Here is a 12,433-nt window from a genome sequence, read left to right as displayed (position 1 = left end):
TCTAAACTTTCAGGGAATGAGAAAACGAGGGAGCAGGATCTCAGTGATATTACATTTTTGACGCTTAATATTTAACACGAAGCTATGAGTGAAATCCACAATGCTTCCTAAGCTTGCCGCAAGCACTTTGCACGTGCTGTATTTCACCAGGTGTTGGAAGCCTTTGAGTTCAGTATTTCGATTTGATCGCAGCCGGGTGCCTGTCTGGTGCCTACCACACTACCCGTCGAACCACAGCGCCAGCGGACCGCTGGGCGCGGTATTTCTCGTCACGGTGCTCACAACTGTCTCCACAGAGGTCCTCACAATCTTGCAAGAAACTCTACAGGGTTGCCACATAAAACGAGCGTGTGTGCGTGTGTGCATGCGTATGGGAGATACAGGATAGTGGAAAACGATTCAGCCACCCATTAGACATCTCTCCCAATTTTCCTGTCCACCGAGAGAGATGAATAACGGGCGGCTGAAGCAATGTCGCCCGCTTTACACAATCACCGCAAAACAAAGTGGCCCCCTGTGTGTGTGTTTGAAGAGCGAAGGGAAACTTGATGGCTACCGTGGCAACAAATTACTGCTCACTCTGGATTGCCCGGCAAGGGAAGTCAATCCCTGTCACTCTCCAATTCAGCTGAGTGGGAATCGGGGAATGTATCTGACCTAAGACATTGACTCTCCTTAGATGGTGCGAAGCAAGACTGCAATCCTGCAACTCTCTGAACAAATATAAATCTTTAAGCGGCAAAGATAAAAGAGTGGCGTACTTTACTTTGACAGCACCTCGCGTGTTAACACTGTTCTCCACTGAGAGCCTGAAAGAGAGCTGGAGCAACAATATCGCAGCTTTCTTGGAGTCTGATAGAACGAAGGCCCCATCATAGGTTTGGACATTTACCATGTTAAAGTACTCATTTAAAATGATCCAGAATAAGAGAATGTCGCCTCTGCCTCAGAAAGTCGTGGGTTCGAGTCCCATTCCAGAGTCTTGAGCACATAATCTAGACTCACACTCCAGTGCAGTGCTGAGGGATGGCTGCACTGTCGGAGGTGCTGTCTTTTGGATGAGACATTAAACCGAGGCCCCGTATGCCCTCGTGTAAAAGATGTCCTGCTACTATTCGAAGAAGAGCAGCGGAGCTCTCCCCAGTGTCCTGGCCAATATTTATCCCTCAACGTACATCATTAAAACAGATTATCTGGTCATAATTATATTGCTGTTTGTTGGACCTTGCTGTGCGCAAATTGACTGCCACGTTTTCTATATTACAACAGTGACAACAATTCAAAAGTACTATACATTGGCTGTAAATCACTTTGGGAAGTCCTGAGGTCATGAAAGGTGATGTAAAAAGACTACTGAGTACTTGGTTTGAGTATAAGACAAGGCTTTAATCAACTGTTTCAAAACCATGAGATTCTAGTTACAATCACTAGTTCCTGGTTACAGAAACATCCTGAGCAAGCTGGGCCCACGCCTGAGTATTTATATTCCTTGGACGGCGCCACCAGCTGGCCGCCCAGTGTTACTTCATGAGTCATGATAAGATTCATGACAAAAGGTGTTATATAAATGCAAGTCTTTCTTTTATTTTTTAAGAGACTAAAACATTACCCTTCTGAAATCATCTATAAGTACTAATTATTAAATTATTTTTACTTTGCTTCACTGTCTGATTGAATTTTGGTTCAAATTGCAAGTTTTAACCACAAGCACCAGGTGTGATCCCTGGTCTGTGCTGAGTTAGTTAATCTGAGCCAAGGCAGTGATAGGGGTGTTACAATTCACCTCAGTGTCTGTGGGCTACAGAAAGAAAGACTTGCATTTATTATCTTCTTCTTAGGCAGTCCCTCGGAACTGAGGATGACTTGCTTCCACACTAAAAATGAGTTCGCAGGTGACTGATGAGGCCAATGCGGGACCTACAGTCTCGGTCACAGGTGGGGCAGACGGTGGTTGAAGGGGTGGGTGGGTGGGGTGCCTGGGTGGACGTGTGCTCCTTGCGCTGTTTGCGCTTGGCTTCCGCTTGCCCCTGGCGAAGAGACTCGAGGTGTTCGGCGCCTTCCCGGATGCTTCTCCTTCACTTTGTGCGGTCTTGGGCCAGGGATTCCCAGGTGTCGGTGGGGATGTTGCACTTTTTCAAGGAGGCTTTGAGGGTGTCCTTGAAGCGTTTCCTCTGCCCACCTGGGACTCCCTTGCCATGTCGGAGCTCCGAGTGGAGCACTTGTTTTGGGAGTCTCGTATCGGGCATGCGGACGATGTGATCCGTCCATCAGAGCTGATCGAGTGCGGTCAAAGCTTCGATGCTGGGGATGTTGGCCTAAGCGAGAACACTGCCTATATAGCGCCTTTCACAACCTCAGGATGTTCCAAAGCACTTTACAACCATTTAAGTACTTTTGAAGTGTAGTCACTGTTGTACTGTCGGAAACGCAGCAGCCAATTTGCACACAGCAAGCTCCCACAAACAGCAATGTGATGATGACCAGGTAATCTGTTTTTGTGATGTTGTTTGAGGGATAAATATTGGTCAGGACACCGGGGAGAACTCCCCTGCTCTTCTTCGAAATAGTGCCATGTCGACCTGAGCGAGCGGTTTAACATCTCATCCGAAAGACGGCACCTCCGACAATGCAGCACTCCCTCAGCACTGCACTGGGAGTGTCAGCCTAGATTTTTGTGCTCAAATCTCTGGAGTGGGACTTGAACCCACAACCTTCTGACACAGAGTAAGGGAAAAGTCAGCTAGGGTTATCATTCCTAACCGCGATCCAGTGATGCCTGATGGGAAGCGCGCGTGTGTGCAGACGTCGGCCGAGAAGAAAATGGGTCTCCTCTGCGAAGGCACGCCATGGTCAAATATCCTGGCGATAATCACTGTTTCATCGCTCATGAAGTATGAGGGAGTGTAAGAGGGCACGTTTAACCAGAAAACTTCAGGGAAGAAAATTGGAATAATTGAAAATGATCATTAAACTCAGATTTATTCACTGACTGCATTGTGTGGATTAATTTAGCTTCTCATACGGTTAAGCTGAGAAATGTCTCACAGCTATCCCTCCCCCCATTGCTCCTGCAATGATGATATCAGCATTCACTGTTCAAACAAGCACATTCCAAAATCAATAGCAAGGCAGATTTTTTTTAGAAAAGGATGTTAATATTAATGACTTTTTATAAGGTAGTGAATGTTCCTGTAATTCAATGCAAGGGAACAAAATAGCCGACTGGTACTGGCAGTCCTTCATCACAAATCAATAGCCCTTTAGCTCCAACATGCACCATCTTCAAACAGAAAGGACAATGGAACTACAACACTGCATTATTAAAGAAAGTTCCCTTTTATGGGCACACATTAGTGAGTTTAAGACAGTAACTTGATCTTGGGGTTCAGATAACAAACAGTGAGGCTTAATTTTCATTGTTTACAACTTCAGCTGGACCTCTCAACTATTCGGTTTCTTTGTTTTTTTTATTCGTTTATACGCCCATCTCTGCCCGTGCCTCAACTTACCTGCTGCTGAAACCCTCATCCAGATGTTACCTCCAGACCCGACTATTCCTACGCTCTCCTAGTCGGCCCCCTATCTTCCACCCTGCATTAACTTGAACTCATTCAAAACTCTGCTGTCCATATCCTAACCAATCATCCTGTGCGCGCTGACCTCGGGTCCCGGTCGACCAATACCTCGATTTTGAAATTCTCTTCCTCATGTTTAAATCCCTCTACGGCCCCTCACAAGCTTTGTCAGCTCCTCCAGGCCTACAACCATCCAATAAAACTCAGCGCTCCTCCAATTCTGGCCTCTTGTGCATCCCCCACTCCCTTTGCCCCACCATTGGCGGCCGTGCTTTCAGCCATCTGGGCCCTAAGCTCTGGAATTCCCTCCCTGAACCTCTCGGCCCCTCTGTCCTCTTTTAAGACCTTCCTTAAAATCTATCTCTTTGACCAAGCTTTTAATCACCCCGCCAATGCAGGGGTTGTGGGATATGAGGGGGTGGAGGGATTTGCAAATGAGAGTTTTGAAATTAATTTGCTAGGGGGTAGAGAGGTAGTGGAGGTTGGCGGCCTTTCTCCAACTCTGAAATGTTGTCTACTTCACCACTACTGAAGCACTCACCCACACCATTGCCAACTGGAGGCTGATCTCCACCCAACTCAAACTCCAACCCATCCAGGACTCTGCCACCTGCCACTCACCATCACCTCAGGCCTTGCCACCCTTTGAAGGGTAAGTGGTAGAAGGTGGGGTGCCCAAAGGAAAATAAAGGGGTCAGGTTGAGATGAGATCCGGGGATAAGGAGGGTAAATCTGACCTAACTCATCCAGTGGGATACCTACAGGATCGGATCAACTGCCCATTTTACATCCTGGCCAATTTCGATGTCAATGGAAAGTAAAATCGAGGGGGGTGTAAAATTGACACCAAACCCTCAGTTTCCGTTTGGGCCGGTTAGGTTAACATTGCCCGCTACAACAATTCAAAGAAAGAAACACAGGGCAGTCCATCTTTTTGGCTAAACAGCACAGTCCACAGTGTGTTTCTAAAGCTTGTTTTTCTTTACTCTGAAGGATAGTTTAGACGGCTTTAAGGAGCATAAAGGAAGTGTGCCGAGCAAGCCATTTACACAGTGGTTAGACATAAGGGAATACGCCAGGGAACATTCATAAAAGTTGCATTTATGAACCTAGCCCCAGTAACTGTATGAGATGAAGCTGGGAGCACACAAGAAGATTCAATTTTAAATCACCACCTGGCTCAAAGAGAGAGAGAGAACCAAGATGGTGGGAGATTATTTGAGAGAGTATCTCTCTCGCCTCCTTTAAGACGCTCCTTACAACCTATCTCTTAGTCCAAGCTTTTGGTCAGCTGTACCAACATCTCCTTATGTGGCTCGGCGTCAAATTTTGTTTGCTAACGCTTTATAGGCGCTATTTAAATGTAAGTTGTTCTTATTATTGTTGTTGGGCTCCTGAAAATCTACTAAACAGGGGGCACTTGTAGGTGGAGCAGGTAAAATGTTGTTGCAGTGGTATTACTCATTTGGAAGAGCATGTTATGATGAAATAGTACCACCCAAAGTTACAAGAGATGCATTCAGCCCCAACTGTGTGAGAGAAAACAATAACAAAGATATGTAACGCCATAATTTCCCAGTAGCACAAGCTACCAGCGAGCGCGGAGACCTTCGGAAGTAGCAAGCAAGCCTGGCCTCTCCGAAAGGGCTATTATCGCCAAGATTTGGGGATAGAGATGAGCCACACAATATTTTCATCGTGGCGATGTCACACAACTGACATATTTCAGTTCATGTTTTTATTTGTTCTTGAGATGTGGACAACACCAGCAGGGCCATATTCATTGCCCATCCCTAGTTGTCTCTGGGTCATCTACCTAGAGTGGGACTGGATTCATGTGTTGAACAGGGTTTCCTCAGTGACAGACATTAGTGAAGCAGTTGGATTTTCACCCCAAACCTTCAGCCTTCAAGGAGCCAGCCCACAAATTGCCACATTTATTGAATTCAATTGTGCAACTTGCCACGGTGGGATTTGAATTTATAAACTCCAGGTTGTCAATCCAGGACCACAACCACTATACCACTGTACCCAAGCGATGTAAAGCACTACACGTTGTATTTATAGTCAAATGAGAAAAGGTTGGTCAAAATAACGAATATGAAGACACTGCCCCTTTGAACAAGAGATAAATCTGATGAAATAACTGCTGAGCCAGCAGAAATCCCAGGAAGATATCAAATTCTGAATTGGACTCACCTTTTCTTTCTCTTAATCCTGATTTCTTTGGGTTTTTTATTGCCGATCAGCTCTTCGTTATCCTTAAACCATGTGAAAGTGGGCTGCGGATATCCTGAAATGGTTTCACATCTCAATACCAGCTTCTTCCCCTCGTTCACCACCACATTACTCTTCAGTGGTTTTATCTTTGGGGCTGAAGCTGCGAGGTAAAAGAAGACAGACAACCAGTTAATCAGCTGTTTCCAGAGAGAGAAAAAGTAACATGACTATCATAGGAACAGGGGTAGGCCATTCAGTCCCTCCAGCCTGTTCATTACATTAAACTGGCAGAAGTAATACAAGGCCCATGGTGAGGTCTGTACAGCTCCTCATCCTGCATGGATGTCACTCATAGGGGTGGATTTTCAGCTTGCCATCCAGGCGTAAAACCGGCATTGCAGTGTCAGCTGTGGCTCTGTTGGCAGCACTCTCACTCTCTGAGTCAGAAGGTCGTGGGTTCAAGCCCCACTCCAGGGACTTGAGCACAAAGGTCTAGGCTGACACTCCAGTGCAGTGCTGAGGGAGTGCTGCACTGTCGGAGGTGCCGTCTTTCGGATGAGCTGTTAAGCCGAGGCCCCGTCTGCCCTCTCAGGTAGGTGTAAAAGATCCCATGGCACTATTTCGAAGAAGAGCAGGGGAGTTATCCCCAGTGTCCTGGGGCCAATATTTATCCCTCAACCAATATCACTAAAACAGATTATCTGGTCATTATCACATTGCTGTTTGTGGGAGCTTGCTGTGCGCAAATTGACTGCCGCGTTTCCTACATTACAACAGTGACTACACTTCAAAAAGTACTTCATTTGGCTGTAAAACGCTTTGGGACATCCTGAGGTCGTGAAAGGCGCTATATAAATGCAGGTCTTTCTTTTTTCCAGATTGTTCACCGTTACAGAGACCATTTCATAGCCATTGATTTTGAAACTCAACATCGAATCCCTGGGGTTGCAATTGGTCCTGGGAAGTAGCTCTAAAAGGACAGTGGCGAATGGGCCGCCCGTTTATGCCCCGCCTGATTTTCTTTTCCATTGACTTCATCGGGCGGGGTGTAAAACGGGCGGCCCATTCGCCATCGCCCGTTTTTGCGCTGCCGTCCAAGACAAACTTCACTCCCGCTAAAGTCTAAATTTAAGAAAGATACCATGAATGAAAACGGTATCAAAGAGATGAAACCAGCAGAACAAAGAGGGTTGGTGTTGTTTTATGGTGGTACAGTTAAGAGAGTTTCCAAACACTTGTGACGATATTACGAATTGAAATCTGTTTCTTTACTCGCATTTAACATGACATTGTACAAGCCGGGCACTGTCCATCGCATGGACCCCCATTAGTGACGGGACTCTCTTGGAAGAAGCCACTTGGAAGAAACAGAATTGAGTAAGAAAGAGAGGTTTATGAAAATGTAATAATTAATTGAGATATTGTTATAGTAATTATGATACTATGATAAGATGTTTCTTATCTTGAGGGGGAGACATAAACTAGGGGCCATAGATATTAGGTAGTCACTAATAAATCCAATAAGGAGTTCGGGAGAAACATCTTTACCCAGAGAGCAGTTAGAATGCGGAACTCGCCACCACAAGGAATAGTTGAGGCGAACAGCATAGATGCAATTAAGGAGAAGCTGGATAAACACACGAGGGAGAAAGGAATAGAAGGATATGCTAATAGGGTGAGATGAAGAGGGATGTGAGGAGGCTCGTGTGGAGCACAACCGCCAGCATGGACCAGTTGGGCCAAACAGCCTGTTTCTGTGCTGTACGCTCTCTGTAATTCTATGTAATACTGCAGATCTATTTGAATTTGAACACGTATTTATAAGCACAATTTCGACAGGGAGAATGTATTTTGACCGTTGTATAAAGAGTGATATAAAAGCACCTAACAACTGGGAGAAAAATCGCAGGGATCACATTGGTTTGAGTTTTTATGAAGTCAATATTTAGAACCTTTCAATATCCAATGCACAACTTTCATTAATTGCTTTAATTATGAAGACACCTGGAAGCCAATTATACGCATCGTCCTCATCACAGTCGTCACCGGCCCAGCTGCCATGAGGTCCCGCAACATCTGCGCAATAATATCCCACACACTCCTCATTAACGAGCAGTTCAAATGTGCGGCACTGAAGTGTTGTGCTCATTTAAATTCAATTATTTTTAAAATGTTCAAATAAAACGTTTTCTTTTTAAAAAAAAAGATATCTTGGAAAGTGTTCAAAATGGCTGAAGCCCATCAGCATCATTTTTTGTAATCAGGATGAATTAGAACTGAGGACCCTGAAATTACACTGTGGGATATCAATGCACAAACTCGTGTTCATCTGCAATTCCTCTCTCTGCTATTTTCTCAGAGGCTTTAACGCATTTACAGTTTTGTCTCGATTTTAAAATGCTCATCCTTGTGTTCAAATCCCTCCATGGCCTCGACCCCCACCCAGCTCCGTAACGTTCCCCAGCCCCACAACCCTCCGAGATTTCTGCGCTCCTCCAATTCTGGCCCCTTGAGCATCCCCGATTTTAATCGCTCCACCATTGGCGGCCGCGCCTTCAGCTGCCTAGGGCCCTAAACTCTGGAATTCCCTCCCTAAAACCACTCCGCCTCTCTACCTCTCTCTCCTTCTTTAAGACGCTCCTGTAAACCTACCTCTTTGCTCAAGCTTTTGCTCACCCGCCCCAATATCTCCTTGTGTGGCTCGCCGCCAAATTTCTTTTGATAACACTCCTGTAATATGTTAAAGCTGCCAAATAAATGCAAGTTGTTGTTGTATACTAGTATCCCAGGGTGAGTTGCCAACATTCTTGTTTCGCTCCTCTTCCCTATCACCGCAAATAGGAATGTCCTCCTAATTTCCTTATCTAAAGATTTTAAGTTGTTTTCAGGGACAAGCCCTCGTTTTGACATCTTTCCTCCCCTTCCCCACATGTGCATTCTTTTGTCAAACACCCCCACGCTTTGAAGGGAGTGTGGCCTAGGGTGATACTGCCTATATTTTGCTTCTGTTCCTGTGAGGCAATGTCTGGCCTTCACCCAGGGCTATCCTGTGACAGGGACTTGGGCACATAGTCCAGGCTGACACCTCAGTACAGTACTGAGGGAGTGCTACACTGTCAGAGGTGCCATCTTTCTAATGGAGTGTTAAACTGAGGCTCTGTCGGCCTATTTTCTCCGGGGCCAGATCATGAAAGTTTTTCATTTGAAATTTCCACTCACTGCACTGGAGCAGTAGGGTACACAGAAATCTCCCCATGTTTAACCAATCATTCTTAAAATGAGGCAATGGGATCTTCAAAGTGCTTCATTTAAAGAAGTGCCATTTTCATCATTCACTTGCAAACAGACAATGGAGCAACATAAATTGTACGGCAACGTTTCATTCTTTCAATTGTTTCAAAAGGTGTTAGTTGTAGCTCGGAGGTAGCTTTCTCGCCTTTAAGTCAGAAGGTTGTGAGATCCGCTCCAGAAATTTGAGCACAAAATCTAGGCTGACTCTTCAGTTCAGTACTGAGGGGGTGCTGCACTGTCGGAGGTGCCGTCTTTCGGTTGAGACGCTAAACTGAGGCCCCGTCTACTCTCTTGTAAAAGATCCCACGGTATTGTTTGAAGAAGAGCAGGAGCAGGGGAGTTCTCCCCAGTGTCCAGGGCAAACATTTCTCTCTTAACCAGCGTCACTAATACAGGTTATCTGGTCATTATCACATTACTGTTTTTGGGACCTTGCAGTGCGACCTTCCATAAAAGGCTTGTCGCACACCTTTTCAGGAAGGTGGTGCGTCGCTAAGTATTTTAATTTAATGAAAATAACTTGAGCAGAGATTTCCTCCTTTGGCTCACCTGGTGCAAAGAAAGCCACACCTGCCGGGAGCGTAGATTGAGCAATTGCATACCCGCATCCCGTGACTTTCTGTGTAGAATAAAAAAAATCAGCAACTGGGGAGCGTGGGTGGGAACCTCCACGGCAGGCTCCTGTTTGGTGCGCAGGAGCTGAAAGTCTACCGTTTGGTTTCTTTCTTCGGGGTTTGGGGGAGGGGGTGGCTGGTGGTGGTGGGGTGGTTGGTGTTGGGGGGGTGGTTGGTGGTTGGTGGGGTGGTTGGTGGTGGGGTGTGGCTGGTGGTGGGGGGGTGGCTGGTGGTGGGGGGGTGGTTGGTGGTGGGGGGGTTGGGGGTTGGAGGTTGGTGTTGGAGGTTGGGGGATTGGGGAGGGGTTTGGGCGGTTGGGGAGGAGGTTGGTGGGTTGGGGCTAGCAGGGGGGCTAGGGGGGTTGGGAGTTGGGGGGGCGGAGGATTTGGTGGTGGGAGGGGGTTGGGAGTTGGGGGTTGGAGGTTGGCGTTGGAGGTTGGGGGATTGGGGAGGAGGTTGGTGGGTTGGGGCTAGCGGGGGGGCTAGTGGGGTTGGGAGTTGGGGGGCGGAGGATTTGGTGGTGGGAGGGGGTTGGGAGTTGGGGGTTGGGGAGGGGGTTGGGAGTTGAGGGGGGGAGGAGTTGGGTGTTGGGGAAGTTGGGGGGCAAGGCAGGCAGTAGCAGATCAGCCGCCCCTTATACACCCCGTCCGATCTTCCTTTCCATTGAGGTCAAATCAACGTGCAAGTTACGTACATCCAAAGCTTTTGAAAAGCCTCCTTTATGGAGCTGAGAGAGTAAAGACTCTCGATGAGTGAGCTCATTTGTGAGCGGGGATGAATGAGTTTCAAGGGCAGTCTGTGTGGGTCTGAATCTCCAGATGCAGTCGATGTGCAAAGTTAACGCGAAAGAGGAAATCATGCTGAAGCCCAGGGGTTATACTTGCGTGCAGACTGCAATGCACAGAATGTTCCAGAGAAACTAGCAGAAATGATTCGGAGGGCTGTGGGTCATTTTTGAAATTGCAATAGCTTGTCGAGTGGCAAATGGCACATTAACATTCACTTTCTACGTGCCAGCATTTTAAATGAGAGTTAAATGATAATTAAAATAATTGCACCACACATAATGAAGCAAATTTCCACTCAATGTGGAGTTCAGCATCCTTAGTGTAAGCATGAGATTTACTATCAGTGTAAACAAGGGGAGGGGTCCCACAGACAGTCGAGTGGGCATTGGGAGGACCCCGATTCTTGGCATCGCAAGGCTGGTCTACAGTGACTTCAGCTGTATATCAAGGAAGAAGTAATCGCTGCAGTAAATCAGCCCTCAGTCAATGACACGTGGAGAGGAATGGAATGGGAGAGCTGTGGTATTAAAGTACTTCAAGTGTCAGTCTTGGTTCAGTTGGTAGCACTCTCTGCTCTAAGTTAGAAGGTCATACGTTCAAGCCCTGCATCAGGACTTGATGAGCACATAATCCAGGCTGACATTTCGGGGCAGTACTGAGGGAGTGCTGCACTGTCGGAGGCGCCATCTTTCGGATGCGGCATTAAATTGAAGCCCCATCTATCTGCTCAGGTGGATCCCGTGGCACTATTCGAAGAGGAGCAGGGGAGTTCTCCCAGGCCTAGAAATTCAGTATAGCCACGTTTGGGGCGCTACAGCCGGGCGGTCGCTAAATTTAGCGCCCGGCGCAACTTAGCGCCACCTTCGCCGATATTCAGTTGCATCGCCCCAAGAGGTTGCTGCTGCGCTAAAGCAGGCGATGCACGACTATCATAAGGCGCTAAGCCGGCGATCCAGGGCGCAACCACCAAAGGCAGGCGCAGTGCAGGTGCGGTGAGTTTCTGAATGAAGGCAGACACGCTGGCGCCGGTCAGCTCTTAAAGGGGGAGGGTCGACTTGTTTGGCTGCCATGCCCTGCACACTGCAGCCCTGAAGCAAGGCCTGACCATTGCTGGTTCATCAGTTCTACGCCCTGGACCATGGGGAAGCCCGCTATTCTTCCAAATCCCATTGCACACTCTTGCTGCTTGTCCAGGGTCATGGGGAAGGAGATGTACTGACGTCTCCTTCTGAAAAGGGCATTGTTCACCTGACGGATGCAGCAATGTACCGCGAACTGGGAGATGTTGGCAATGTCCCCAGTAGCGGATTGGAAGGAGCCGGTGGCATAGAAGTTGAGAGCCACTGTCACCTTCACTGCCACCAACAGAAACGTCCTGCTCCTCAGCTGTGGCTGCAGATCTGTGCGAAGCAGGTGGCAGATCTCAGTGACCACCTCCCTTCTGAATCACAGCCTCCGAACACACTGCTCCTCAGACATGTTCAGATATGAGAACTGCTGGCGGTATACCCTGGGTGGGTAAGGCCTCCTGTGCCGATGCCTGTTGACCCTTCTCCGTCTGGCCATGACTGGCACTCTCTCACGGCGTCCCTGATCCCTTTGAATGCAATGCAGAAAGCCAACGTTTCCACCCATTGCAGCCCCCATTATATGTAGCGACTCAAGGCTATGGCACTGAAAGTTAAATCCAAGTGCAAAGCTCTGGCCTGAAGCCAGAAGTACCTGTGCGAGCACTGAGTCAAAGCAGAAAGCTCTCTGCCTTTGTCTCTCACACAGAAGGATTGGCACAAAATGGCTGCCACTTATAATGCAGGAGGAGTCCCCTTTAAATAGCGCCCCCCGCGCCCTGCAGCGACTGGGAACCGTTTCCCTCTACCAGTCGCTGAGGGCGCCAGGCGCAAAGAAGGGCGGCGCCACTGAAGTTCCGGTTCGGGCGCACCAAGGG

General features: G+C 47.7%; 1 protein-coding gene across 3 annotated transcripts in view; it reads right to left on the bottom strand.

Annotated features, from left to right (window-relative positions):
• LOC147122584 (pro-neuregulin-1, membrane-bound isoform-like) overlaps nucleotides 1-12,433 on the bottom strand; it is a 214,824-nt gene that overhangs the window by 173,893 nt on the left and 28,498 nt on the right. For all 3 annotated transcript variants that reach the window (XM_086007251.1, XM_086007241.1, XM_086007260.1), the window contains exon 2: nucleotides 5,775-5,955. In XM_086007251.1, the coding sequence (XP_085863377.1) occupies nucleotides 5,775-5,955 (181 nt within the window). The remainder of the gene's footprint in view (nucleotides 1-5,774; nucleotides 5,956-12,433) is intronic.

This window comes from Somniosus microcephalus, chromosome 2 (genome assembly GCF_052327205.1).
Source record: "Somniosus microcephalus isolate GS21.2 chromosome 2, FLI_Smic_1.0, whole genome shotgun sequence".
NCBI lineage: Eukaryota > Metazoa > Chordata > Chondrichthyes > Squaliformes > Somniosidae > Somniosus > Somniosus microcephalus.
This window is presented reverse-complemented; position numbering and strand designations above follow the sequence as displayed.